Source organism: Rosa rugosa, chromosome 3 (assembly GCF_958449725.1).
Source record: "Rosa rugosa chromosome 3, drRosRugo1.1, whole genome shotgun sequence".
Lineage (NCBI taxonomy): Eukaryota > Viridiplantae > Streptophyta > Magnoliopsida > Rosales > Rosaceae > Rosa > Rosa rugosa.
The window spans coordinates 5,287,150-5,314,854 of NC_084822.1; the positions used below are offsets into that span (position 1 = coordinate 5,287,150).

A 27,705-nucleotide genomic window follows, 5' to 3' on the forward strand; every position below is an offset into this window, starting at 1 on the left:
CTTCTTTTTTTGTATTTTGAAATCAATTTTGTTGTTAATTTGTAAGGCTTCACAAAATTTTGAATACTTTTAAGTGGCAAGTGATGATATTGCTTCACTAAATTAATTTTTTTAAGGGGTGGGTTCACTACAGTAGCTTGCTACTGGAACTCACACGTGTCATCTTTGCGTTGCACTACAGCAAAGCTTGGCGCACCCTACCATAAAAAAAGAATAAAAAAAAATAAAAAATTAAAAAAAAGTGATAATATTGTTTTTATGAACATTAAGTTTAGTAGGTTGCTAATTTTGTCCAACTTCATATCCACTTGTACATGCATGTACATTTGCAAGCATAATTAGCTACAATGAGCCACGCTCATAGTACCGCCAGAGGTACCAACTCCCACCAAAGGAGTAACCTACGGGTACACAGCCAGGCGGGCTACCGCCTGAGCCTCGGATCGCCCCCAGATCATCGCCAACGCGTCGCCACGCGCCATGCCAAGATAGCGTCAGAAGCTCCAAACGCTGGGAATTGAAGCACATCAGTCCCACATCGAAAACAAGGAGAAGATCAACCCTCTCCTCACCTATAAAAGGTCCTCTCCTCTCTCTTCATTAATTACGCATTTACTACTCATTTATTGTTATTCTGTCTATATGCATTGACTGACTTAGGCATCGGAGAAGTGAAGACCGCCCAACGCGGTCTCCCTCTGACGCCCTGTCTTTCATTTGACAGCTAGCGAAGATCATCAGGTTCTCAGAGTAGCGGTCCGCCCACCGGACCCGCGTTAAACGAAGGTTCGGCTACCGCCGGACTTTGAGCATTAACACCACTCTTAATCGATAAAGAGAGTCTCACATCAGCGGAGAACCAACCAGAATAAAGATTTTTTTTTTATAGGACTGGGGTAGACTTATTGTTTGAAAATTAATTTTACTGATTAACAATAAGAATAATAAAGTGATTACTGTGTAGTCCACGAGTACCATGTATCTATCACCGCAACGACTATAGCGGATTCAAATTCATACAGGGAAAAAAAAATTGAAAATGAATCAAAGTGCATCAAAATAAGGCCACATCGACTAATAAAGTTGTACTGGAACATGCACACCACCTTAGGGGTCATCATGGGCCGGGCTAGGGCCGGCCCTACCCTAAATTTTAGGGCTTAGGGTCGGGTCGGGCAGGGCCTAGTCAAAGTCAACAAAATTTAAGGCTGGGTAGGGTAGGGCCGGTGCTTAAATATGCTAACCCTTACCCGCCCGAAAAGCCCGAGCCACTAGGGCTGAAAGGGCCAGGTTGGGCCGGCCCTCTGAATAGGGCCAAATAAGGCCGAAATGGGTCCAAAAATGCCTTATTTTGTTTAACAAAAAAATACTTTTTTTTTTCTTCTCAAAATGTGGCTCAATGATAATATAGTTAATACAAGACTCATTAATTTTGTTGATCATATTTAATACACACACACATACACATACATATATATTGGAATTAACTTATAACATTTATAAATATTAGTTAAGGTTGTTATATTCAATTAACTATGTCTCGCAATCTCCCAAAATAAATTGTTGTTTAACAACCAATGGTTCGTGCGTCTGCGGTGCAGTGATTTGAGGGACCTGGGTTAGTTAAAACACCCAATGGTTCGTGCGTCTGCGGTGCAGTGATTAGTCTGGCTATGCTGGGATACACTGCATGGGTGTGTGTGTTGGTTCTATTGACGTCTTCCACTCAAAAAAAATAAAAACAATTAAAACAAAAATTAAAGAAAATAAAGCGTAGGTAATCAATTACAAAGAAAGAGATAAGTTGTATGTTATAGAAAAAAGATAAACATATTTAAAAAAATAGAAAAAATAAAAAATTATTATGGCGTAATTGGGCGGGCTTTAAAGGGCCGGGCCAAGCTTGGCCCTAACGGGCTCAAACGGGCCGGGCTTCATTTGCATGGCCCATACCCTACCCTATTTGAGAAAGGGTCGGGCCGGCCCGCCCTAATGCAAGGGCCAAGTCAGGCTTCAGCCCTACGGGTCGGGCGGGTTTAGAGCCAAATGATGGCCCCTACACCATCTCATATGGTTTTGTCCTTCACTAATTTTTTTTTTTTTTTTTTTTGCAATATGATTAATAGCAAAAACTATTGGACTACATAACATGCGACTGCTGACTGCCTGAGCCAGCTAGCTAGGAACATTTGATATTTTGATTCCCAACACAATTTGTCCTTTGGTCTGATATGTGCACAATTCTTATGCACTAAACTAACATCATTTCCCCTTCAACATCTATCCCACAATAAAGTTGAAAAATATTGATTTAAGCACTAGACGTGCATTTGCTTTAAATAGTTGAAAATGATCAAAATATTGCATCCATAAATCATCATAAAGTATATAAGAAGTGCTGATAGTACTTTGGTTCACATCAAGGTTTAATACAGTACCGAAACGGCAAAGTCCAATCCCAATTGGGCTACCAAAAGAGGAATACTCCGACAAAAGTCCAGTTTACCGCTTTTATAAATACAATGGTGGATACAAACTTAAAATATACTGAGCTGAGCACAGACCAAAACCATGAGATTCATTCGTGGACCGATTTCCAAGTCGAGCTAGACTACTTTCGATGCTGGACCTGGATCGTAACCATTTTGTTCAGAGAGTAGGAAAGTTGGAAATCTTATCCTACATTGTTCAGACTTCATACAAACAGAGATTGAAGACTGTACAGACTGTACAAAAACACATTATTTTCAAGCAAGTCCTGTTAATCTGATTTTCTGAGCGCCAAGGGATCCAAGTATATAATCTCCGCACTTGAGGTACGCCTTAACTGGAGCAACTTCTTTAAAACTTCTGAAGAACCATGTTCAGAAAGACCCCTAATAGTCATCGTCTCAAGCACGGGTGAATTTAGAAGCAAAAGTCTGATGAAATCTAGTTCAGCTTTGCAACCAGAAAAGTGGGTTATTTCAACAAGTCGCAGTTTGGGGAACGAGCAATTTATGTCATCATCTAGGTTATCCAACCAAGAGTTTGCTTCTTCATCAACAGCAATCTCCTGTTCTTTATGGCGGACCTGAAGAAGGTTAATAGCTTCAGAATATCGGACATTTGATCAAACAGCTCTCAAAACAACAAATTCTTACAGTAGAATTGATTTGAAGTTTCAAATTAACATAACCAAATACCGCATGCATCAACAGAGTAAACCTTACCGTAACATCTAGTTCTTCCAGAGCAGGGGAGCTTCTCAGAAGATATAGAGTAGTTAAGATTTCAGCAAGATCATTAAAGTATAAGAGGAGTGATAGGTTCATAATTTCATACATTTTTATACCCTTAAATGTAGGATTCTAAGCTTAGTTCTTATCATTTTTGAGTCATTTACTTTGTGTTTGTGTTTTGTAGGATAAATTGGAGAAAAGAAAGATTTGGAGCTTAAAGTTAAACGCAGGATTGAAAGGGCGCTTGCTATCCTGAGTGTCCAGAATTGTCTCTGTTGTGCGTCAACTTCACGGATTAAACTGTACCTTCTCACAAGGAATTAGCAGGCGAGCCATAAACCATTGGAAAGATACGGATGTTAGCTTTCTGAGGAATTTTACGGAAGTGGATTCGCATTATTGTGGAGCAAGTTATGATGATTTAAGTGAACCTAGTTCGGGAAGGCAGATTCTGAAAGATTTTCGGAATCTGACTTGTGAGGCCCAAGTCCGTTGTTCTTAGCACTTGAATGGAATAAGGCTGAATGTGTTTGACATATTTGGAGTAATTTCTTACATTGACCTTAGTAATCCTGCGTTTCTTTGGAGAGAAGAAAGCTATTCCAAGTTGGACTAGAAGACCTAAGAAGCCCAAGTCAAGTAGGAATCGGGAGGGACATACAAGGCAGAAAAACTAGAACGTCTAGACACAGAGGAGGCAACATATTCTGCAGAGAACAAGGAGAAGAGAAGCTCTCACCAACGCTGGTTCCGAGTTCCTCAATTCTTCCATTGTTTGTTTCATGTTTTCTTTGATTCTAGTCATGTTTTTCATAGTTATGGATTGCTAAACTTCTAGGCTAGGGCTGAGATGAAGCCCCTAATATGACTATTCTGTTTATTTAGTTGGTTTGCTATTGAATTTCTGGATTTCTATGTTAAACTCTTAATCACCGTTTCAATAGAACTTTTATTCAAAATCTTTGCTCGAGATTAGGCCTGGGCACGGTCCCAGCCCGGCATGGGTTTTACAGGAACCGGGACCGAGCCCGAAATTTTCGGGTCGGGCTCAAAACACGTTTTCCATTTTCAGGGACCGGGAAAGCCCGGACTGTTAACAAAACGGCCGGTCCTTCGGGCTTTCTGGGCTTTTCGGTAGCTAGAGAGAGGAAGCAAGGACTAGAAGCTCCAAATCGAAGAAGAGGCCGATTAAGGTGGTTCATATATCAAACATTCAAACCCGATGAGGGCCTCCGAATATAGAACCTTGGTTTAGCAACTCACCGGCCAAGATGCCGACTTCAGCACACCTCACCAACTTCCGGCTGCTTTTGAAATCATCCACCTAGAACTATATATACAAAAACTTCAATCTTTCACTAATCCAATCCAGAAGCCATTGAATCTATGAGAAATGGTTTCAATTAATCATATGATTATGAGGCCATGAGTTGCAGAAGAGGGAAAGGAAGAAGCAGAAGAAAGAGAAGTCGCCTGGCTTGAAGTCGCCTCACCGCCATCAGTAGCGGCTCCTCCACCAGTAGCCGATCCGCCATTAGTCGCCGCACCGCCCTCAGTCGCCGCACCGCCCTCAGTCGCCCCACTGCCCTCAGTGGATGGATTCGCCGGCACGATCTCATTCCCAGAAGTGGCCATTTCGAACAAGCAATGGATTTAACAGGCTGATGAAAGTTATACACGAACTGATTGAAGCTTGATTGGGCGTAATAGGCTGGGATTGGAAATCTGAAATTTGGGGTTTTAGGGTTCGAAGAACAGAGAGGCAGAGAGCTGAGGTCGTGCTAAACGAGTGGCGAATAAGGGTTTTCCAAAACGAGTCGTCTAGGTAAGTAGGATCAGATAAAAAAAAAAGTCTAGGTAAGTAGGGTTCGGTGATCACCTGTGGTCAATTTCACAGTATACTTAAATAACTAGCCTATCACAGAGGGACATATGGCACTATGGGTTATGCGGGCTGTTATTCGGGCTTTTACGCTGCTGAGATATCAGGCCCGGGACCGGCCCGTTTTATTCATAAACGGTCCGGGCCTCAAATTTTCATGTTTTTTTTTTTCAAAGCCCGGCCCGAACCCGGCGGTCCGGGCCAGTCCGGGCCGGATTTTCGGGTTTCCGGTTCAAAACGCCCAGCCCTACTCGAGATCAATAAGACCTAGGTTTTGTTTATGAGTTATTTGGTTGGAGAACATGATGCTTGATCAATGAGTAGATGTTTTCTAGGGTGCCAAAAGATAATTCAATCTTGTGATTAAAGAGTTGTGAATTAAGAATACAAGTGCTTGATCATAGTCGATATTCTTGTTATGATTTCCTAGTTCTTTTGTGCTTAATGGAGTTGAACATGTTTGCTTGAACCTGATCATTAAGTGGAGTAAATTATAGTTTGGCTACTTGAGTTCTATACAGGATCAATAAGTTGGAATTCATAGGTTAGAAGAACTTTGGCATATATCTGGGATCAATAAGGCTTATGTACGGAAATCTTTAGCATGATATCTAGGGAATTCAATTGTTATCAACTAGAGAATCGGATAAGAGTACTAGGTGGTGGATTCAATGCTTTAGCATCTTCATAATCTGTTTTTAAACTCTAAAGAATCTCATTACTCATTCTTGTCTGTAATTTTAGTTTTTCTTTCTTTAATTTTCTGTTTACAACTCAATCATCATAAAAATAAGTTTGTTTCACTTAAGTATAGCACATTTGTCATAACAAAATTGTCTCAATCAGTCCTTGAGGGAATGACCTCATGCTTGCACAGTTGCACCTCTATTCTACAATTGATGCGTGCACTTGCGAGTACTAAATTAAAATTGACAACAAGGAGAGAAAGAAAATTTAGATCTAGACATGGTTTGGGGAGCTTTCCAGGCAAGCCACCGACAGCCAAATACTGGAGCAGAAGATGCAGAAATTAAATAGAAGACTCAATGAATATGGTACAATTCTTATAGCTATATAAATGACTACTAATCGAACAGGATAGCACAGAGTTACCTGTACAGCCTCACCATCAATTGTGAGCCTCTGAATATGAGGGAGGTCAACGAAAAATTCTGCCAAATTGGAAGAACAGACACGATCTTGTCTGTGACAAATGCCCCACGAATTAAAGTGAAGAACAGCAAGATTTATGGTATTCTGAAGACTAACATGTTCCAATCCACCAGCGAAAGAAAGGAATCGAAGATTTGGTGCATCAATCTTGAGATGGGTAAAGCCATCACAGTTTCTCATTTTCAAACTCTCTAGCAGAGAACAGCAAAGAATCAGATTTTCCAACACATCTTGGGCCAAGGTAACACTCCTAAAATTAACCCTCTTCAAAGTTCTGAAGCCTTTGAATGTGGTTGGAGGTTTCAGCACGCAGTCAGATAACTTCAGCTCAATCATATCTTGATAAGAAAAGAAACATAATGGCATCTTGTATTTTGCAGGCCAATAAGGAATATGAAGTTTGAAAACTTTAATAGAGTTTCTTGATAGATGAAGAACCCATCGATCAATATCTCTAAAAGGTATAAGATGTGTGCGAGAAAGCACGAACTTGTGTATGGGGACAATGTGACTTAAGAGTACATGATCAACAATGTTCACAAAAAGTTCACGGTTCTGAGTCGAGACACACTCCCGATTAAATACAAGACCCGAAAGCATAGCCCATTTGTCCCTCCACCTGCTCGAAAATACACTTGTCCTCACTGCCTCCTTAAGAGTCAAACATGACAGAATTTTATCTATAACATCACTTGGTAAGTTGCTGATTCTGTCCAACTCCATCTCCACTTTCAAACGGGACTTGGGTGGTTCTGTTTGCTCCTGACAATATGTTTGAAGCATTTTAAAGAATACTAAATCATTGATCTGATACTATGTCGTGTGGTGTTGATAACATCATTGATAGTGTGTCGGGATGAGATAGAAAGCAACCAAAGTACCCTAAACTCTAAACTCTGACAACTAATACAAAAATGTACCAGACGCAAACTTTCTAATTTTCCGCTACCAACTAGCAGAAGATACATTCTTGAGCTATAAATTCGAAAAAGTAACAAATTTCAAGTGAAATAAAGGCAAAGAGGATTCCCTAGTTCCCTATATCCACACCGTAAGAATAACACAATTCATAAAGCACAGAAAACTTCGTAGATACTTCATTACTTGAATGGAATGAGTCAAATGAAAATTACACAAATCTAAATCCCAAAACTTACCGTATCACTTCGATTTTGTCCACAAATGTGCTGATATTAAGCCGGAGACGTTCCCTTTGCCAAGACCACTGCGACCCAAACTAAAAACTAAGAATGCAAATACTAAGGAAAAGAACCCAAGTTGGGTTGCATGCGAGAGAGACAAAGCAACAGACAACTTGGTAACACACCGTAAAGGGCTCGGAGTAGTCGGGTAGAGCTAGAACTGCCGCTGTCGTGACGGCGTGCTCGAGTTGAGAGAACGCGGCGAAGCTGAAGTGGGTGTCCAAATGGGGGTTGGAGGCTTGGCAATGAGCCTAAAATTACGGACACTATCCTGCCGGGCCCAAGAAGCCTCTCAAAGCTTTGACTGAAGCAAGTTTGGGCCAGTCCACATTGCATATTGCTACCAAGATGGCGATCATGGCTTATCCCCTATCATGCCATAAAAATGCAATTAGTGTAAGAGAATTTCTATTGGGACCTCTAAATTTGCTCACTTGACCTCACTCTATTATGAATTATTAAATGACATATATAACCTACTATAAAATGACTATTAAGGACAATAATTATACCAAAAAAATATTATATTTATTTTATGTAGACTTTCCAATTCAATAATATTAGATTGTATTCCTTATTATTTTCCTTATCTATTTTCATTTTCCAATTTCACTACATACTCATTAAAGCATTCATATATATTTAATAAGAATTAAAAATATGATTAAGATCATGTGACATAAAAATATATGATATATATGTTGAATGCATATTGGTGAGGGAAAACAAAATAAATCCTCTTATGATTTATGACCTAAATCTAAGTCAATCCATTAAATTTGCAAAAAAAAAACTAAAAATATTTAAATAATTAATCATGTGGTACAAAAAATACAAAAAAAAAAAACATTAAAAAACGAATGATTTTTTTTTTTTAGAATAAAAACAAATGATTTCTTCATTTTTTTTTTTTTGCACAGCTAAAATAGAAAAAAAATTAAAAAAAAAACATAATAGTTCATTGCATTTTCTTATTGATTAGACATTAATTTTTGAAACTCAATTTTGATTAAGAAATGTATATTTAGTTAAGATTTATAGAGTGATTAAATCATTGAAATGACTAAATTTTTTATTTTAAAGATAATAATTTGTTTGCAAATTATATGAGTGAGGTTATTTGAGGAAGTTTAGTGAGGTTTAGTGAGTAAATTTAGTATTTGAAAATTTGATAAGAGGTGTAAAAAGCATAGAGGTCAAGTAAGTAAATTTGGAGGTTCCAATAGAAAAACTCTTAGTGTAAATAAAAAAAAAAGTTTGAGCCAATGTTTGCAAATTGGTTTAGACACGGAAGATTTTTCTGTTTTTTTTTTTTTTTTAATAAATGATTGGTAGAGCAGACCTCAAGCATTGATTAATGAAATTGTTGAATACAAGAGGGGGACATTGAGCCTAAACCTCTGATTAAAATAAGTATCTAAATCATCTTAAAATGATAACAGGAGATTACTCAAATAAATGTATTCAACCAGGCACCAACTACGTAAGAGTGTTCTACTAGCTACTCTATTTGCTTTGACATAGCGGTGACATAACCGAAAGATAACTCGATTTGTAAACCAATTACAACATATATAGCATAATTACCACAAGCGCAACTTCTCTATTATGTTGCGGTCGGAGGATAAACCCGACGACACTTGACTTCACCTTGTCACTAGGCAATTGCTACCATTTGACGAATTAAGGAACTCACCGTCTATCTAGAGCACACAAGGCACTTTCAGTGCACACACAGGCGTACAACCCGACTAGCCCTATACGACAAATGTAGGGACTTCTCTTTTTTTCTTTGTTGTAGTGAATGCGTTGAACAATGTTTTGTCGATATCTTTTCCTTGGCGCCGCAAAATCATAATGCTGATATATGCACCATAATTTTGTTTAATTCTTCCCTCATATAATATATAGATCTCTTACTACAATTAGATGTGCCGTAATTTGCTTGTTTCCTAATTTGAAACTAAGATGCCTAATTATGTTCATATAGATGCGCTGTAATTATTTAAAATTTTGTCGTTTTTAATTACATGCATAATCAACGTGATTCAAAGTTACAAACTCATGACTAAAAAAGAAACGAGACTCGAATGGAAATCAACCGATCAATGTAAATAACGAGCTGAGAAGTATTGTCAACAATCTTTTATCTAATTAGTGAACAAAGAAACATTGGCCACTTGGCCACCCTAGTTCTTCTGACCATAGCCCTAGTTTAGGAGATTGATTGGATTACAAAGTTTGACGCATCTTTAATTTTGGGGACAGTGATTTAAAGAATTGTGAATAAGCCATATATTTATACTGAACGAGGAACCTGGGGTGAAAAGCAAAAGGATTCATTAATTTTAGCAGAAACTAAATAGAAACTAGTGTGCATTGGAATTTGCATGGTAATAGACAAAGGATTCAATTGTATGGATGTAGGTTCCTTATTTACTTCCAGCGGTCCACACTCAGTCCAGAAAACTCTATTAAATTTCCTACATTAATTGTTATCATTCTTTGCTGCACTATTCTTCAATAAACTTAATTCCCTACTAGAGTAATGTAATATGAAATCATTATATGATTACAACTAATTAATCAGCCACTGCAGCCCCCTTGAGTAACCAAAACAGGTCTTAAAACTACAAAAACGTTGGAAGAGAGTGTACAACAGTATTTCCACTGATACGGTTGGAAACAACATATATCTCTCTAGCATAATCACCATAAACCATAGAGTTGATAAAGATCGAGTAAGACTTATACTTGAAAATAAATGGAAATTAACAGAAAACTGATTTCTTCCTTAGTCTAGGGCTATGCTACCCTATGCTACTACAGTACTACCAGTGCCATAACCAAGACAGAGATCTTTAGCGGTAAGAGTATATTATCCTCTTAGCATCATACTTGAGTTCTAGTATCTCTATGCTTCTCATTATCTGATTCATAGGAAAACCAGACATTTTGCTAGCTAATGAAAACGAGTCTCAACAATGACAATTCCAGATAGTACAACCAATATGAGACAGCATCAGAAATCCAAACGCACATGCACCATAAAGAGTTGCACTTAATGTACTCATCAAAATGCAACCAAGTCTATAAGCTGCAGATGATAAACATCATTTGTTACTATGTTTGGGTAATTCTTGATCAATCATGGGTCCAAGAAGATTATCTCAGCTTGCATTGAGGCACGCCTAAACTGGACCACCTTTTTTAACATTTTCAAAGAACCATCTCCAGAAGCGGGCTGAAGAGTCATCCGCTCAAGCACAGGTGAACTTAACAGCAGAAATTTCATCAAATCTAGTTCAACTTTGGCACCAGAGATGCAAGTTATTTCTATACCTCGAAGTTGGGTGAACTGATAATTCGAGTTGTCGTCTAAATTTTCTAACCAAGAATTCACTTCACCCACAACATCCCCATCGTCACGGTGGACCTAAAATAAGGTCAATGACATCATTATCTTAAACATTTTATAATATATCTCTCAGAACTACAACTTTTCTGAAAGTAGAGATATATAGTAGAGATTTTATATTTCAAGAATACAATATCATCAAGAAAGTTATAGACTCACAAAAATCTCTAGCTCCTGTAGAGCTGGAGAGCTACTTATGAGGCATAGAGCAGTTGTAATCTCCTCTAGATCAGTGAAGCTTACACTCATAGAAAGAATTTTCAGATATATTAATGGTTCTGGCAGCTTTCCAGGCAAGGCACCAACACCCAAATACTGCAGCAAAGTGGCGAAAGTAAGAAAGCAAACTCATTAGCATATGATTCCCATCATCTTTCATATGATCATCAGATGAAAGTATGAAACATGTTACCAAAAAAAAAAAAAAATGAAAACAGATGAAAGTATGAAACACCCTATACCTTTAAGGAGTAACTCGTAATTTCAAGACATCGAATGTGACATAGGTGAACGACAAACTTAAGCAAATTGCTTGAACTGCCAACAACCCGCTTTTGCTTGACATTGAATTCCAAAGCAAATGTAAACATATTCAAGACTCAAAGTATTCCGAAGATTAACATCCTCAAAATCACCCTCAATGACAAGGAACTTGAGAGTTAATGCATCGATGTTGAGATCTTCAAAATCAATCCCTTAAGCATAGGACAATGAACTATGACATCTTCAAACACATTTTGGGTCAATGTTAAGACGCTTCAAACTCTTGAAGCCAATGAAAGTTGATGGAAGTTTTAGAATACAATTATGCAAGCGCAAACAGATTATGTCTTCACAAGAAAACAAACATGAAGGCAAGTTGTAGCGCTGACCATTCCCGAGTTCAAGTATCAACTGTTTGACAGAGCTTCTTGATATATGAAGAACCCATCTATCAATATCAGCAGTGGCTAGAAGATCTCGATGAGAAAGCTTGAACTTGCGTATGGGGCCAATGTGCAGTAAGAGTACTTGATCAACAATGTTTGCAAAGGTGATCAGAGGATTTTGAGTTGAAACACACTGCTCATCAAACTTAAGATTTTGAAGCATGGCCGATTTGTACCTCCACTTCCTTGATAAAATACTTGTCCTCACTGCCTCCTTGATCGACAGATGTTCCAAAATAATATCTATAACATCACTTGGTAAGTTGCTAATTTTGTCCAACTCCGCCTCTACTTTTGAAGGAGGCTTAATTAGGTGGTTTCCTTTGCTCCTGAAACTTTCAATTAATTAGAAAAGAAAATATCATTGATCAAATATGTTGACCAGTAGTGTCCAGACCATTTTAACTATGCCATTGTCTATTTGAGAATGTAATTAAGCAACAAAGATCATATCTTTACATTCAGAACATCAATGCCTAATTAATATAGTCTATCACCTAGAAAAGAAGTAGCTTTCCATTCTCTTTTCATAACTAGTCCATATATATCGAAGGATTTGGTTTTAGGCTTTACAGTAATCCTCTAATGCATAGGTTCTACCAAAGAGACAGTGGCTGAGACTCTGATTCTTTTATCACATTGGATTAAGCCAAGATAGGTCTTAAATCAAAGTACATAAGCTGATAAAACTTCTGTCTCGAAAGGAATGTTGAGAACTATGATCTCTGTGACTCCATGACAACGAGAAAAACACAACAGGCATGGAGAACTTCCACATGCTTAGTTAAATAAAAAATTATCGATCGAACTGTATGAAAATAATGCAAATTGCACGAAATCAAAACCAAGGAAACCCATCAGTTAGACAGTTACCTCTGACATTTTATCCAGAAATATGGAGATGTTAAGCCCTATGATCACTGCTCAACCACCAAGCTAAGAAACCAAGAAGCTCATCACCTATTCACCTCATACCGGATGTTGATGTAACGAGAAGAACCAGTTAGGGTTTCTAGGCAAGAGAGTTACAGATGGAGAGAAGTCGAGGAGGCTTTGAAGTTTGGTGAAGGTTATATTTTAGGAATTAGAAATTTAGTTAGCCCGAGGAGAAATGAAATAAGCACGACTCATCAATGGCTATGCATCACAATACACGACGGTTGGGAATTCGTTCCCGCCCAACTGTTACAAAACATCTCTGTTTCCCCTTCATTAACCATTTAACCCTTTGCAGACTTGCGGTCTTAAGCTACTTTTCTTTTTTTCTTTATAACAACCAGTATTTCTTCTTTAACAACTAGTATTTCGTGAATCAAATTCATGACCTCCCATTTATGAAGAAGATTGATACAGCCATACCAAATGGTATTGGGCTGCAATCTTTAGTGAATTGCACATTGCAACTGATGTTTAACAAATTTTAAAAAGTAATGACTAAAAATTAGTTTGGCCACAAAACCTTAAAACAAAAATTAACAATAAGAATAATAGAGTGATTACTGTGTAGTCTGCAAGTACCATATATCCATCATCCCGACAGCAATAGCGCAGTCAAGTTCATACAAAGGTCAAGAGAAAAATTAAAATAATTCAAAATGACCGATTACCATCACAATACAAGACCTTATTAACTAATAAAGTTGTACCGAACCACGCACACCACCTCTCTACAACCCAATAATATAGAAATGGGTGAAGCAACAGAGGCAATATATAGATGGATAATTTTACTTTTGGTTTCTATATGTTGGTTATATAAAGTTTTATGTTCCATGAACTGAGAAATATAGTCCACAGGTTTCACATTCTGTAAATTTACACCATATGGCTTTTCTTTCTTCTTCTTCTTTTTTTTTTTTTTTCAAGCAAACTGAGAAGTTTTTATCAAATAAAAATATTACAATCGATAGATGTAAAAACTACATCGAATTGAGAAATACAAAAAACGTATGAAGAACAACGCAAAAGGATGCAATTAAACATTTGAGGAAGCACTGGACAATACCCAGGCAATGTAAAAAGGTACCAACGATATGGTGCATCATCCTTCCACGCAAAGATCTGCGTCAAGTAGTGGGTAACCTTCCATCACCGATCCCCTTTAAAAAATCTAAAAATAGTACCAACGATATGGTGCACCATACCTCCACACACAGAAATGCGTCGAGCAACGGGTAACCTTCCGTCATCGACCTTGCCTAAGTAACAAAAAGTAAAACCAAATGAAAGCGAAAGAACTCCAAAAGGGCACCAAGCCCAAATACAAAAAGCAACAACAAAAGAAGCCCAATAGGGCCCCAGGCCCAACACCAGATCCAGCCCAGACTCCAACCCTAAACCGAAAACTAGGACCAGATCCGGGTTGGACCCGAATCAACCCCAGCCCAACGGTGTAGCCGCCCCATGCAGAACACCAGTCCAACCCCTCGCCGATCGATCTAGGCCCCAAAACAAAGTCTCTGGTGTCCGAATATGCCGGCTGCACTCACGAATTCCTGTGGCAGAGAAGGACGGATATCCGCCGCCGCCGACCTCCAATGGACGCGCACCAGGACCCAAGGCACGATCTCCGACCACGACTAGCCGCCACCAAGACAATTCAGAACAAGTGACTGGCCGACTGCCTGAGCCAGCCAGCTAGGAACATTTGATTCCCAATACATCATGTCCTTGGGTCTGATGTGCGCACAATTCTTATGCACTGAACTAACATCATTTCCCCTTCAACTCCAATATCTATCCCACAATAAAATTGAAAAATATTGGTTTAAGCACGAGACGTGCATTAATTTGGTTTAATTCTGCAACCATGAACCGTCATAAAATAGATAAAAGAAGTACTGATAGTACTTCGGTTCACATCAAGGTTTAATACATACCAAACGGCAAAGTCCAATCTCAATTGTGCCAGTAAAAGAGAAAAAACTCCGACAACAAACCAAAACCGTGAGATTCATTTGTGGACCCATTTTCAGGTCAAGCCAGACTACCTCCGATGCTGGACTGGAGCCATTTTGTTCAGAGAGTAGGAAAGTTGGAATAACATTCTACCCATATGCTACATTGTTCAGACTTCAGACAAACAGAGATTAAAGACTGCACACAAACACATTATCTTCAACCAAGTCTTGTTAGTGGTTGCTGTCGAGACTCATTGATGAATCAGGGATCCAAGTATATAATCTCTGCACTTGAGGTCCGCCTTAACTGGAGCAACTTCTTTAAAACTTCTGAAGAACCATTGGCGGATAAAGCCCTAATAGTCATTGTCTCAAGCACGGGTGAATTTACAAGCAAAAATTTGATGAAATCTAGTTCAACTTTGCAACCAGAAAATTTGGTTATTTGAACAAATTGCAGTTTGGGGAATGAGCAATTTATGTCGTCATCTAGGTTATCCCACCAAGACTCTGCTTCTTCATCAACAGAATGAAGACGGTTGAGGCCGACCGGACGAAAGCGGAGGAGGAGGACCTGAAGAGGGTTAAAAGCTTCAGAATATTGGATATGTGACAAAACAATTACCGAAACAACAAATTCTTATAGTAGAAGTGATTTGAAGTTTCAAATTAACATAACAAAATACTGCACGCATCAGCAGAGTAAACCTCACCGTAACATGTAGTACTTTCAGACAGGGGCGGATCCAGGATTGAAACCTTGGACGGGCTTCGATTTCTTAAACAAAAAAAAAAATTATATATATATATATATATTATAGAAAAAAACACCTCAGTATTGCAGTAGACTCAAGATTTTGCCATTCACTTAAAACCTATGATCCAGTTGCTAAATTCCTTCATGATATTCTCCTGCACCAAATCTTCCAGAGACAGAGCTGCAAGACTTTGTCAATGTTAACCTTGCAGCAGTTGGAACAATTAATCAAACATTTTTCAAAGTTTCAAACCCACTTACCCACTAACCCACATCAATTAAACATTTAAACCCACTTACCCACATCACATTTAACCCACATCAATTAAACAATAAAACGATAAATTGCAGATTTGCAAAACAAGGAGAAGGACTGAAGGAGAGAACGCTCAACGCTGCATACCAGATTTCCAAACCAAGAGAATTTGACCGCAAGTCCGCAACCTTCATTCTTCATTCTTCAATCCACGAAATCTTCAATCCAATACAACCTATGAACATGAATTTCACATCAATCCTTAAACCCTATAAATTGACCCAAATTAGATTGATTCAATTAAACAAAATCTTACATTGAATCATTGCCCCAAATTGATGTTGATGGACTTGATGCCAGAGCCCAGAGCTGTAGAAGTTTAGAGGAGGAGGAGGACTGGAGCACAGGAGGAGCCGACTCAGCCGAGGACTAGGAGAAAGTGAGAGTCTGAGAGACGATTAGACGAAGTGACGAACTGGAGGCTGGACTGGAGAAGCCGACTAGCCGAGAAAGCCAGAGCCCAGAGCTGGAGGAGGAGGAGGACTGGAGGACAGGAGGAGGCGAGGAGCCGAGGAGAGATCTCACTTAGACGAACTGGAGGCTGGAGCGTAGTCGAAGACTCGAAGTCGACTAGTCGAGTGAACTGGACGGGCTTGGGCTGGAGTGCTGGACAATACCTAACTAAAAAAAGATGTATACATCTAATTTTTTTTTTGGGCTCAAAATTCTCGGACGGGCTTGAGCCCGCCCCACTTATAGTGTAGATCCGCCCCTGCTTTCAGAGCAGGGGAGCTTCTCAGAAGATATATAGTAGTTAAAATGTCCGCAAGAACATTAAAGCTTAGGAGGAGAGAAAGAAAATTTAGATGTAGACATGGTTTGGGGAGCCTTCCAGGCAAGTCACCAACAGATAAATACTGGAGCAGAAGATGCAGAAATTAAATAGAACACTCAATGAATATGGTACAATTCTTATAGCTATATAAATTACTATTAATGGAATAGGAAAGCACAGAGTTACCTGTACAGCAAAACCATCAATTGTAAGCCTCTGAATATAAGGCAGGTCAACGAAAAATTTTGCCAAATTGGAAGAACTGACATGATCTTGTCTGTGATAAATGCCCCACAAATTAAAGTGAACAACAGCAAGATTTAAGGTATTCTGAAGACTAACTTCTTCCAAGCGACCAGAGAAAGAAAGGAATCGAAGATTTGGTGCATCAATCTTGAGATGGGTAAAGCCATCACAGTCTATCACTTCCAAACTCTCCAGCAGAGGACAGCAAAGAATCAGATTTTCCAACACATCTTGGGCCAAGGCAACACGCTGAAATCTAACCCTCTTCAAAGTTCTGAAGCCTTTAATTGTGGCTGGAGGTTTCAGCAAGCACTGAGATAACTTCAGCTCAATCATATCTTGATAAGAAAAAAAACATAATGGCATCTTGTATTGAGGCCCATCAGGAATACGAAGTTCGAAAAATTTAATAGAGTTTCTTGATAGATGAAGAACCCATCGATCAATATCTATTGTAGGTATAACATGTGGGTGAGAAAGCACAAACTTCTCTATGGGGACAATGTGACTTAAGAGTACATGATAAACAATGTTCACGAAGGTTGCACAGTTTTCAGTCGAGAAACACTTCTCATCAAATATAAGTCCTGAAAGCATAGCCCATCTGTTCCTCCACCTGCTTGAAAGAACACTTGTCCTCACTGCCTCCTTAAGAGTCAAACATGACAGAATTTTAACTATAACATCACTTGGTAAGTTGCTGATTCTGTCCAACTCCATCTCCACTTTCCAACAGGACAATTGCTCCTGACATGTTGAAGCATTTTAAAGAATACTAAATCACTGATCTGATAATAGAAAAATTTCTAGCATTTCCTATTTACCAGATGCAAACTCCCTATTTTCCGCTGCCAACTGGCAGAAGATAGAATCTTGAGCTACAAAATTCGAAAAAGTAACTAACTTCCAGTGAAATAAAGGCAGAGAGGAATCCCTAATTCCCTATATATCCACCGGAAGAACAACACAATTCATAAAAGCACACAAAGCTACGCACATACTTGAAAACTTACCATATCACTTCAATTTTGTCCAGAAATGTGGAGACACTAAGCCGGAGAAGTTCCCGTTGCCAAGACCACTGCTCCAAAAGCTTTTCCTCGCAGTGACCCAAACTAAAACTATGAATTTGGGTTGCATGCGAGAGAGACAAAGCAACAGAGAATTATTAGGTTTTGCGAACAGCTTATAGTGTCGTTGGTGGGAGAGTTTGTTAAAGAAAGGGGAATTGCAAAATAATTAAAACAATCTCATGCCCAGGAATGGGTTTGTTTCACATATTTAAAGTAGGAGTCATTCCTTTACACCAAAAAAGTAGGAGTGATTACCTCACAAGGAAGTAAAGGAATGGGTTTTTTACACATACTTAAAAGTAGGAGACTAGAAGTGATTCCTAAAGTAGGAGGGATTCCTTTACGAGGAAGGAATGGGTTCACATGTTTAAAGTCGGAGTAATTCATTTACAAGGACAGATACAGTTCGTCTTCATTCTAGCTGGTGGTCCTTGCAGAGATGAGGAGTGAAGCTTGGGCATTGGGCTGAGCGGGTAATTGGGCTGATTAGGGAAGTTAGTTGCAAGTTTGCAACAGTCTTTGTCGATGGTGAATTTGGGTCGGTATCTGACAACTTCAATTAACAACCCAAACAGGCACACCAAGGCCCACAGACCAGGACACAGGATGGGCAAAGCCCAAAAGAGAAACCAAGCCTTCTAAACTGGAACTTTTCACAAATGGAAAAGAGGAAACAAATCAAAATGGAAAAGAGACGAAACAAACAAAAGGTAAAACAAAATGAATATGACTATATTACTTTCATGCGATTTCATTTTATTACTTTACTCTTCTTCTTCAAACATTAACTCTCCTTTCTTTGTATTTTGAAATAAAATTTGTTGTATTCTGTTTTTTTTTTTTTCCGGCAAACCTCGACAGAACGAGGAAAATTTATTGAAAGAAAAAGAAAAATCAGTACATCAAGACGGGGAAGGGGAAGACAACAACCTTACCCCTCGAAAGATTGAAGAGACATGCCTCTTCAAGAACAACTAAAGAACTACAAACTAGCTAAAACGAAAATTAGGAAGACCTAAACGGTCTCGAGCACAAAAAGAATTTGCAAATTGTGGAATCGAATCCCACCAAATCATATCAGATAAAGAATCACCAAAATTAGCTAAAGCATCAGCAACTTGATTACCCTCTCTATAAATGTGTGAAGAACGAAAATGCATTTGAGAAATCCAATGAAGACAATTACCCCACTCCACTCGAAGCTGCCAAGGCACCATATGAGGAGAGCGAAGGAATGTGAGAACAAGAGATGAATCAACTTCTAACCAAACATGCTTCCAATCACGAACCCAAGCCAACTCAATAGCTTTGATTACCGCCATTACTTCAGCTGCAACTGAGCTTGGGATATCTAAATTGGAGGAGAAAGCACCAAGAACCTCACCCTTATAGTCTCGAAAAACTCCACCATAACCCGCACTCGGTGAGTTCATTTTCCATGCCCCATTTGTATTAATTTTAACCCAACCAATTAAAGGAGGAAACCAATTTACCTCTATGATACGGGGTGCACGACGAGGTTTACAAGGAACCCCAAATCTCTTAACTACAAAAAGATCCTGGATAGAGTTGAACATGCAACCAGTGGCTATACGGCCAGAAGTATTTACATAACCTGAGATCATCCTACAAGCATGCATAGCATTGGGCACAATACCGTCAAACCTGCACCTATTCCTTGTTCGCCAAATGAACCACAGAGATGAGCAAAAACAAGCTATCCATAACTCCTTTAGTTAAGGGCTGCGACCAACTCTATGGCCTTTAAACAAAAGCTCCAATAATGTGCCAGGGAGACCACCCAATTCAAATCTTTCCATCATGTAAGTCCATATTGACGCAGCAAAAGGACAACTAAGAAATATGTGCTCTAATGACTCACCATGCTTCTTACAAAGCAAGCAAATTGAACCAAGAGAGACTCCACGTTTTTGCAAAAAATCATCACAAAGGACCCGGCCTCGCAATACTTTCCAGACCAAAAGAGACATACGTGGAGCAACATACTTGCACCAAATTAATTTACACCACTCAATTGAAGCAAGTTTAGGCCTTAAGAAATTAAAAGCTTCTTTAGCACTAAGCGTACCTGATGAAGAAGGCATCCAAACTAAAGTATCTACTGCATGAGCTTCCCTTGATATAGGGATTTGTTGCTGCAAAAAATCACATAAACCCGGGATGTGTAGTTGAAGCAAATGTGGAAAATTCCAAGCTCCATCTTCAATATACTCACCAACAGTACCATTAAGATGATTAACGTTTCCCTCATGCAATCCAATTAAATCAACTAATGGTCTGCCAACAAAATTATCTCTCCAAAAATGAATCTTTGAACCATCCCCAATTAACCACCTACTATTCTCAATTATTCTTGGCCAAAAACGCCTCACCCCAGGCCAAATCGAAGAGATAGCATAGGAGCTCCGCAACCTCCCATCACGCCAAAAACGAGCACGAAGAAGAGTACAACCGTCAGAGGTAGAAGTAAAAATATCCCATGCTTTTTTGAGAAGCAAAGAACGATTTAGAACCACCAATTGCTTGAGACCCAAACCACCTTCTTCCACCGGATAACAACAATTCTTCCAAGCAATTAAGGGAACTCCACGTGAATCAATGGAACCTGACCATAAGAAATTTCGGCACCAAACTTCCAACCGTCTAAGTAAAGTAACTGGCCATTCATACACTTGAAAGCTGTAAGTCAGCATACTATAAATCACAGACTTGATTAATTGTAAACGCCCGGCCATTGAAAGAAGAGAACCCATCCAACTAGAAAACCGAAGGCGAATCTTGTCAACGATTACTTGAAAATGAGATGTGTGAGGCTTACCACGAAATATAGGCACACCCAAATAAGTAAAAGGAGCTGATCCTAACGGAATGCCCAGAGTCGAAACAATAGAGTGCTGTCTTCGGTGAATGTGCTTGCTAATAAAAACATTTGATTTAGCACGATTAAGAACTTGCCCCGAATTAAGCCCATATTCCTCAAAAAGATTCATCATTACCTTCAAATTACGCTTATCACCCCGGCAAAAAACAATCACATCATCTGCAAATAAGACATGAGATGGAGCGCGGATACCATGAGGGGAAGACATAGAGTGCAGCTGCCCTGTATTGACAAGAGTAGTGATACCCCTACTTAACACCTCTTCAGCCAAACAAAAAAGTAAGGGAGATAGTGGATCACCTTGGCGCACACCCCTACCACAAGAAAAATAACCGACTGATCTGCCATTCACTAATAATGAGAGCTTTACAGAATGGAGGAGAATACGAATCCAATTGATGAACACCGGGTCAAAACCAAAAGCTTGAAGAACACGGAGGAGAAAATCCCAAGAAATAGTGTCGAAAGCTTTCGTGATGTCTGCCTTAATAGCCACATTCCCTCCATAACATTTATTATCAAGGAGATTGAAACACTCAGAAGTAGCTAAAATACAATCTGAAATCTGCCGCCCAGGTACAAACCCATGTTGCTGTGGTGAGATAATTCTAGAAGCAATGGAGGCTAACCTGATAGAGAGGATTTTCGGTATAACCTTGAATGCAAAATTGGCAAGTGCTATAGGCCGAAAATTCTTAATAGAATCTGCATGCTCGACTTTCGGAATGAGAGTGATGAGGCTAGAATTAAATGAAGCTGGCAATATACCAAATCTGAAAAAATGTTGAACTGCCGCCGAAACATCCTTACCGACAATGTCCCAACAAGAGACAAAAAAATGGCCATTAAATCCATCTGGACCTGGAGCACTGTCCGGATCCATAGCCTTCACTGCAGTGAATATCTCCTCCGAAGAAGGAATAATAGTAAGGTTAGCGTTATCTGCCTCTGTAACCAGTGAAGGAATAACCCTTGAAACAAGACCAGTATCCTCACAACCATGATGATCAGCAAAAAGATGCATATAATATGCCACTACATGATTTTGAATAGAAATAGGATCATCGAATACCTGATCACCCTCCCTGAGACAATGAATTGATGATTTAGCTTTCCGAATCTTACACATTGCATGGAAAAAAGAAGAATTACGGTCTCCTTCAGATAACCAACGCAATCTTGACTTCTCACGCAGAAATGACTCATGCACCCTCATGGATTCAGCCAAATTTGCCTGCAACTCAATTTCCTTAGTAAAATCATCATCTGAACCTCCTGAAGTAGCAATGGATAATTGTAATGCTTCAAGCTCAGCAAGATTAGCATCAATTTTTCTATTAACATCACCAAACACTTCCCAATTCCAAGATCGAAGAGATTTCCTCAAGACCCGCAATTTGTGCTGAAGAACCGTCAAAGGGCAACCATAAGTATTAGTAGATTCCCAACAGTTCTTAACAAAACTATGAAAATCCCTATGTTCGAGCCACATCTTATGAAACCGGAAAAGACTTTGACGATCTCCAAAGGACTTTGAAAATGTCATGAGCAATGGGTTATGATCAGAGCTGAACCGGGGCAACGTGGAGACAACAAATGAGTCCCAGGAGTCCAACCAACTTAAGTTAGCAAGACATCTATCCAACCGCAACTCCACATTACCACGAACGCCTCTTCTTCTAGCCCAAGTAAATTGTGCACCCTTGGTATCAACATGAACCAATTCACAAGTGTCAGACATGGCCTGAAACTCCTCACATGATGTACGACATATAGGAGCTCCACCCTTCTTTTCGTGTGCACCCAAAACTGCATTAAAATCCCCGAACACTAACCATGGACCTGATACAAAACGGCTTTTAACATCTGCAATGTCCAACCATAAACGGCGACGTTCCACTACTGTAGTTTTCGCATAAACTGCTGTAAGAACGCTGGGAGTGGAGTCCAATAAAATCATAAAAGATATTTGCTGATCCGTAGCAGATAAGATATGAACGGATTGAAAAAGTGAGACCTTGCAGAAAACCCAAAGGTTGGGCAATAAGTTGCCTCGGTCATTAGTACCTACTTTAACCATGTTGAAAGAGCTCCAAAATGAAGCAGGAATACTATCCAAAGCGACAAAGGGTTCAGATATGCATAAAACCTCCGGACTATGAACTGTAATAAACTTCCTCAAAGCATTTTGAGTGGGGTCATTAGCTATACCCCTCAAATTCCAATATAGAATCTTCATTCAGAACCACCCTTGGAACGCCGAATATATGCCTCCCGATTCTGAGCCAAGGTTGCATTTCGCAACCTCCGCTGCTGGCTTCGAGACACAACTTCAGTGAACTCATTCTCTGCTTCTCTCTCAGACTCTTCAAACCAATTATTGTGAGAGTTTGATGCCGCTGCTACTTGGTCACCTGCAACACGTTGCGTAGGAGAATTGTCTTCCAAAGTCTCACCCACATGCATACCATTTGCATTAAAAACATCATTCTTCTCAATCTCATGCACTCCCCTAGTAACACTATCAACCACGTGTGCAAGATTAATTCCATCACCAACCTGTGCATCACCAATCCCATCACCATCCCTCTCAATCACCAACTCGTCTCCCTCTCTAAACTCATCTTCACTGTCAGTAGAGAGTGTATGAAAATTATTTTTAATAGGAACACAAGCTACCACTTGTTCAACAATGGCAGGAAGTTGTGTTTCGGGCACCCTTGCCGGGGAAGTAACCCGAGGCGGAGATGGCGACTTACGCACAAAAGAAGGTCCTTCTCTCGCGTCCTCCCTTGCCGGAGGTGTATCATCAACCATCACTGCCTTCCCTGCATTAGGTCTAGGCCCCTCCACAACCTTCTTCTGGACATAGACTTGCTTTGGACGCTTTCTTTTATTGGATCGCTTACGGGACCGACCCCTGCCTTGAACAACCTCCTCCACATGAAGGTCAAGGGCTGAGTTATGCACAAGCTTGCAAGATGCCACCCTGTGCCCTACATTACTGCAGTGAGAACAAACATCAGGAAGACGCTCATATTCCACCGTGAGCACCAAGGATTCACCACAAGCACGCCTGATAACCAAATCTAGTGGAGGATCGGAGGAGAGATCAATATCCACCAAAACCCTAGCATAGTGCCCAAACCGTTGCTGCAGAGTATTCTCATCAATCTTGATTGGAACACCAATTCCATGAGCAATCTCAAAGAGGGTAGTGGGTTCCCAAAACTCAAGACCCAAATCCCAAAATCTCACCCACACATGCGCATTAGTGTTGCGCTGATTGGCAGGGGAAAAGTTTGGAACCCAGCGCATGAGTCGAAGCATACCCGACTTCAAAGAAATTGATCCCATTGCCCAAATCCTGGAAACACAATCATCAGAAGCAAAACTGAAAGAGTAAAACCCTTTGCCCAACGGAATAATTTTCCAGTACCCAATGTCACCCCAAAGAAGACCTAACTTCTTATGCAAATCAGCAGGAGAATAGGGTTTATCCTTAGGACCCAAATGCAGGCGACCCAGAAGCATATGCCTGCATCGTGCCAAACCAGATTGATAACCATCTTCTGAAATTGTCACTGTAGTTTTACCATCCAAAACCACCGGTGGAGGAAGACTTGCCAGGGGGATGGAAGGACGCGAAAGCACAGAAGCATATGACTTGGTCTTCTCAGCCCTAGGCGTTTCTCCACCTAAGAAAGACCAATTGCATATAGGAGTCGTAACCGACCCCATCTTTCTTAGGGTTTCAACCGGCTTATGAGTAAACCCTAAACCCTAAACCCTAGCAGATCCTTGTTGTATTCTGTAAAACTTCACTAAATTTTAAATACTTTTAAATGACAAGTGATAATATTGTTTATATGAACATTAATTTTTTTTTAAAATTTTTTTTTAGAGAAGTGTCAACTCATTACATTGATCAAAGAAATTACACATAATGACTCATCCTTGTGGGGCTATCAAGAGAATCATTACCTAAGTAATTCAACAGTTTTAAAATTTAGTAGGTCACTAATTTTGTCCAACTTCATATCGACTCTTAATCGGTAAAAAGAGTCTCACATCAGTGGAGAACCAACCGGGGTAGAGTTAATGTTTGAAAATTAATTTTACCGATTAACAATAAGAATAACGCGAATACCATGTGTCCATCGTCGCGAGGACTATAGCAGAGTCTAGTTCATACAAGGGGCAAAATAAAAATAAAATAAAAAGCAAAGTGACCGATTACCATCAAAATAAGGGCACATTGACTAATAAAGTTGTACTGGAACACGCATACCACCTCATATGGTTTTGTTTTATTGGTTTACGCACGAGACGTGCAGTTGGTAATTGCTATAATTTGAAAGTTAAATAGTTGAAAAGGATCAAAATTTTGCAACCATGAACCATCATAAAGATAAAGTACTCCACATCAAGGTTTAATAGTGTACATATTGTCCAAAACGGCAAAGTCCAATCCCATTTGGGCTAGCAAAAGAGGAAAATTCCGACAAAAGTCCAGTTTACCGCTTTTTTAAATAGAAACTGTATCCACAAAACTAATGTCACCAACTGAAAATATACTGAGCTCAAACCAAAACCCTGAGATTCATTCCTCGACCGATTTTCAAGTCAAGCCAGACTACCGACCGGAGCCATTTTGTTCAGAAAGTAGGAAAGTTGGAATAACATTCTACCGGATTTGCTACATTGTTCAGACTTCAGACAAACAGAGATTAATGACTGTACAAAAACACATCATCTTCAACCAAGTCCTGTTAGTGGTTGCTGCCGAGATTCATTGATCAATCAGGGATCCAAGTATATAATCTCTGCACTTGAGGTACGCCTTAACTGGAGCAACTTCTTTAAAACTTCTGAAGTACCATCGGTAGAAAAAGCCCTAATAGTCATCGTCTCAAGCACGGGTGAATTTAGAAGCAAAAATTTGATGAAATCTAGTTCAGCTTTGCAACCAGAAAAGTCGGTTAATTGAACAAGTCGCAGTTTGGGGAACGAGCAATTCATGTCGTCATCTAGGTTATCCAACCAAGAGTTTGCCTCTTCATCAACAGCAATGACCTGTTCTTCATGGTGGACCTGGATAAGGTTAATAGCTTCAGAATATCGGCCATGTGACACGAAACAACCAATTCTTATAGTAGAATTGATTTGAAATTTCAAACTAACATAACCAAATACTGCAGACATCAACAGAGTAAACCTCACCGTAACATGTAGTACTTCCAGAACAGGGGAGCTTCTCAGAAGATATAGAGTAGTTAAAATTTCCGCAAGATCATTAAAGTATACGAGGAGAGAGAGAAAATTTAGTTCTAGACATGGTTTGGGGAGCCTTCCAGGCAAGTCACCAACAGATAAATACTGGAGCAGAAGATGCAGAAATTAAATAGAACACTCAATGAATATGGTACAATTCTTATAGCTATATAAATTACTATTAATGGAATAGGAAAGCACAGAGTTACCTGTACAGCAAAACCATCAATTGTAAGCCTCTGAATATAAGGCAGGTCAACGAAAAATTTTGCCAAATTGGAAGAACTGACATGATCTTGTCTGTGATAAATGCCCCACAAATTAAAGTGAACAACAGCAAGATTTAAGGTATTCTGAAGACTAACTTCTTCCAAGCGACCAGAGAAAGAAAGGAATCGAAGATTTGGTGCATCAATCTTGAGATGGGTAAAGCCATCACAGTCTATCACTTCCAAACTCTCCAGCAGAGGACAGCAAAGAATCAGATTTTCCAACACATCTTGGGCCAAGGCAACACGCTGAAATCTAACCCTCTTCAAAGTTCTGAAGCCTTTAATTGTGGCTGGAGGTTTCAGCAAGCACTGAGATAACTTCAGCTCAATCATATCTTGATAAGAAAAAAAACATAATGGCATCTTGTATTGAGGCCCATCAGGAATACGAAGTTCGAAAAATTTAATAGAGTTTCTTGATAGATGAAGAACCCATCGATCAATATCTATTGTAGGTATAACATGTGGGTGAGAAAGCACAAACTTCTCTATGGGGACAATGTGACTTAAGAGTACATGATAAACAATGTTCACGAAGGTTGCACAGTTTTCAGTCGAGAAACACTTCTCATCAAATATAAGTCCTGAAAGCATAGCCCATCTGTTCCTCCACCTGCTTGAAAGAACACTTGTCCTCACTGCCTCCTTAAGAGTCAAACATGACAGAATTTTAACTATAACATCACTTGGTAAGTTGCTGATTCTGTCCAACTCCATCTCCACTTTCCAACAGGACAATTGCTCCTGACATGTTGAAGCATTTTAAAGAATACTAAATCACTGATCTGATAATAGAAAAATTTCTAGCATTTCCTATTTACCAGATGCAAACTCCCTATTTTCCGCTGCCAACTGGCAGAAGATAGAATCTTGAGCTACAAAATTCGAAAAAGTAACTAACTTCCAGTGAAATAAAGGCAGAGAGGATTCCCTAATTCCCTAAATCCACGGTAAGAACAACACAACTCATAAAGCACACGAAACTTCGCACATTATTCACTACTTGAATGGATTAAGTCAAATGCAAATTACACAAATCTAAATCCAAGTACTTACCATATCACTTCAATTTTGTCCAGAAATGTGGAGATATTACGCCGGAGAAGTTCCCTTTGCCGAGACCACTGCGAGTGCCGGGGTGCGTCAAAAGCTTTTTCTCACAATGACCCAAACCAAAAGTAAGTATTGGAAACCCAATTTGGGTTGCATGCGAGAGAGACAAAGCAACAGAGAATTACTAGGCTTGGAACTTTGATCAGTTTTGCGAACAGCTCATAGCCTCATAGTGTTTTTGCCGAGTGAGAATTTGAGGCTGTATATGATAACTCGTATTTATAAGCCGAACGCAACAAACTACCAAACCCC

General features: G+C 39.4%; 4 protein-coding genes and 1 non-coding gene across 9 annotated transcripts; 1 reads left to right on the forward strand and 4 right to left on the reverse strand.

Annotated features, from left to right (window-relative positions):
• LOC133741605 (U2 spliceosomal RNA) lies at positions 1-201 on the forward strand. Its single transcript, XR_009862047.1, has one exon. It is a non-coding gene; the product is annotated as a U2 spliceosomal RNA (small nuclear RNA).
• A 2,560-nt stretch (positions 202-2,761) lies between these two features.
• On the reverse strand, positions 2,762-3,326 carry LOC133737075 (F-box/FBD/LRR-repeat protein At1g13570-like). Its single transcript, XM_062164702.1, has 2 exons — positions 3,213-3,326; positions 2,762-3,073 (listed from the first exon to the last, which is right to left on the reverse strand). The coding sequence occupies exons 1-2, from the start codon at positions 3,324-3,326 to the stop codon at positions 2,762-2,764; spliced, it is 426 nt and encodes a 141-aa protein (XP_062020686.1).
• A 2,615-nt stretch (positions 3,327-5,941) lies between these two features.
• Positions 5,942-27,705, reverse strand: LOC133737077 (F-box/FBD/LRR-repeat protein At1g13570-like). Its single transcript, XM_062164703.1, has 3 exons — positions 27,397-27,705; positions 6,217-7,038; positions 5,942-6,112 (listed from the first exon to the last, which is right to left on the reverse strand). Exons 1-3 carry the CDS (start codon positions 27,397-27,399, stop codon positions 5,942-5,944), a joined length of 996 nt encoding a protein of 331 aa, XP_062020687.1. The 5' UTR covers positions 27,400-27,705.
• On the reverse strand, positions 10,226-11,432 carry LOC133735996 (uncharacterized). The gene is made up of 2 exons (XM_062163431.1): positions 11,056-11,432; positions 10,226-10,914 (listed from the first exon to the last, which is right to left on the reverse strand). Exons 1-2 carry the CDS (start codon positions 11,143-11,145, stop codon positions 10,627-10,629), a joined length of 378 nt encoding a protein of 125 aa, XP_062019415.1. The 5' UTR covers positions 11,146-11,432; the 3' UTR covers positions 10,226-10,626.
• On the reverse strand, positions 14,605-18,139 carry LOC133740686 (F-box/FBD/LRR-repeat protein At1g13570-like). 5 transcript variants are annotated; one of them, XM_062168635.1, is made up of 7 exons: positions 17,833-18,139; positions 16,760-17,566; positions 16,055-16,655; positions 15,886-15,973; positions 15,601-15,663; positions 15,439-15,503; positions 14,606-15,299 (listed from the first exon to the last, which is right to left on the reverse strand). In XM_062168635.1, exons 1-3 carry the CDS (start codon positions 17,833-17,835, stop codon positions 16,458-16,460), a joined length of 1,008 nt encoding a protein of 335 aa, XP_062024619.1. In that variant the 5' UTR covers positions 17,836-18,139; the 3' UTR covers positions 14,606-15,299; positions 15,439-15,503; positions 15,601-15,663; positions 15,886-15,973; positions 16,055-16,457. The 5 variants fall into 5 exon arrangements, with proteins under 5 accessions (XP_062024617.1, XP_062024619.1, XP_062024620.1 ...); XM_062168633.1 differs by having other exon boundaries at positions 14,605-15,299; positions 15,439-15,687; XM_062168636.1 differs by lacking the exon at positions 15,601-15,663.

Coding starts and splice junctions, on each gene's coding strand:
- LOC133737075 (XM_062164702.1), bottom strand. CDS start 3,326: ATGTATGAAATTATGAACCTATCACTCCTCTTATACTTTAATGATCTT. Junction 3,074..3,212: donor TGGAAGAACTAGATGTTACG/GTAAGGTTTACT, acceptor AACCTTCTTCAG/GTCCGCCATAAAGAACAGGA.
- LOC133735996 (XM_062163431.1), bottom strand. CDS start 11,145: ATGAGTGTAAGCTTCACTGATCTAGAGGAGATTACAACTGCTCTATGC. Junction 10,915..11,055: donor TACAGGAGCTAGAGATTTTT/GTGAGTCTATAA, acceptor ACCTTATTTTAG/GTCCACCGTGACGATGGGGA.
- LOC133740686 (XM_062168633.1), bottom strand. Junction 16,656..16,759: donor TTGATGGTTTTGCTGTACAG/GTAACTCTGTGC, acceptor CTTCTGCTCCAG/TATTTATCTGTTGGTGACTT.
- LOC133737077 (XM_062164703.1), bottom strand. Junction 6,113..6,216: donor TTGATGGTGAGGCTGTACAG/GTAACTCTGTGC, acceptor CTTCTGCTCCAG/TATTTGGCTGTCGGTGGCTT.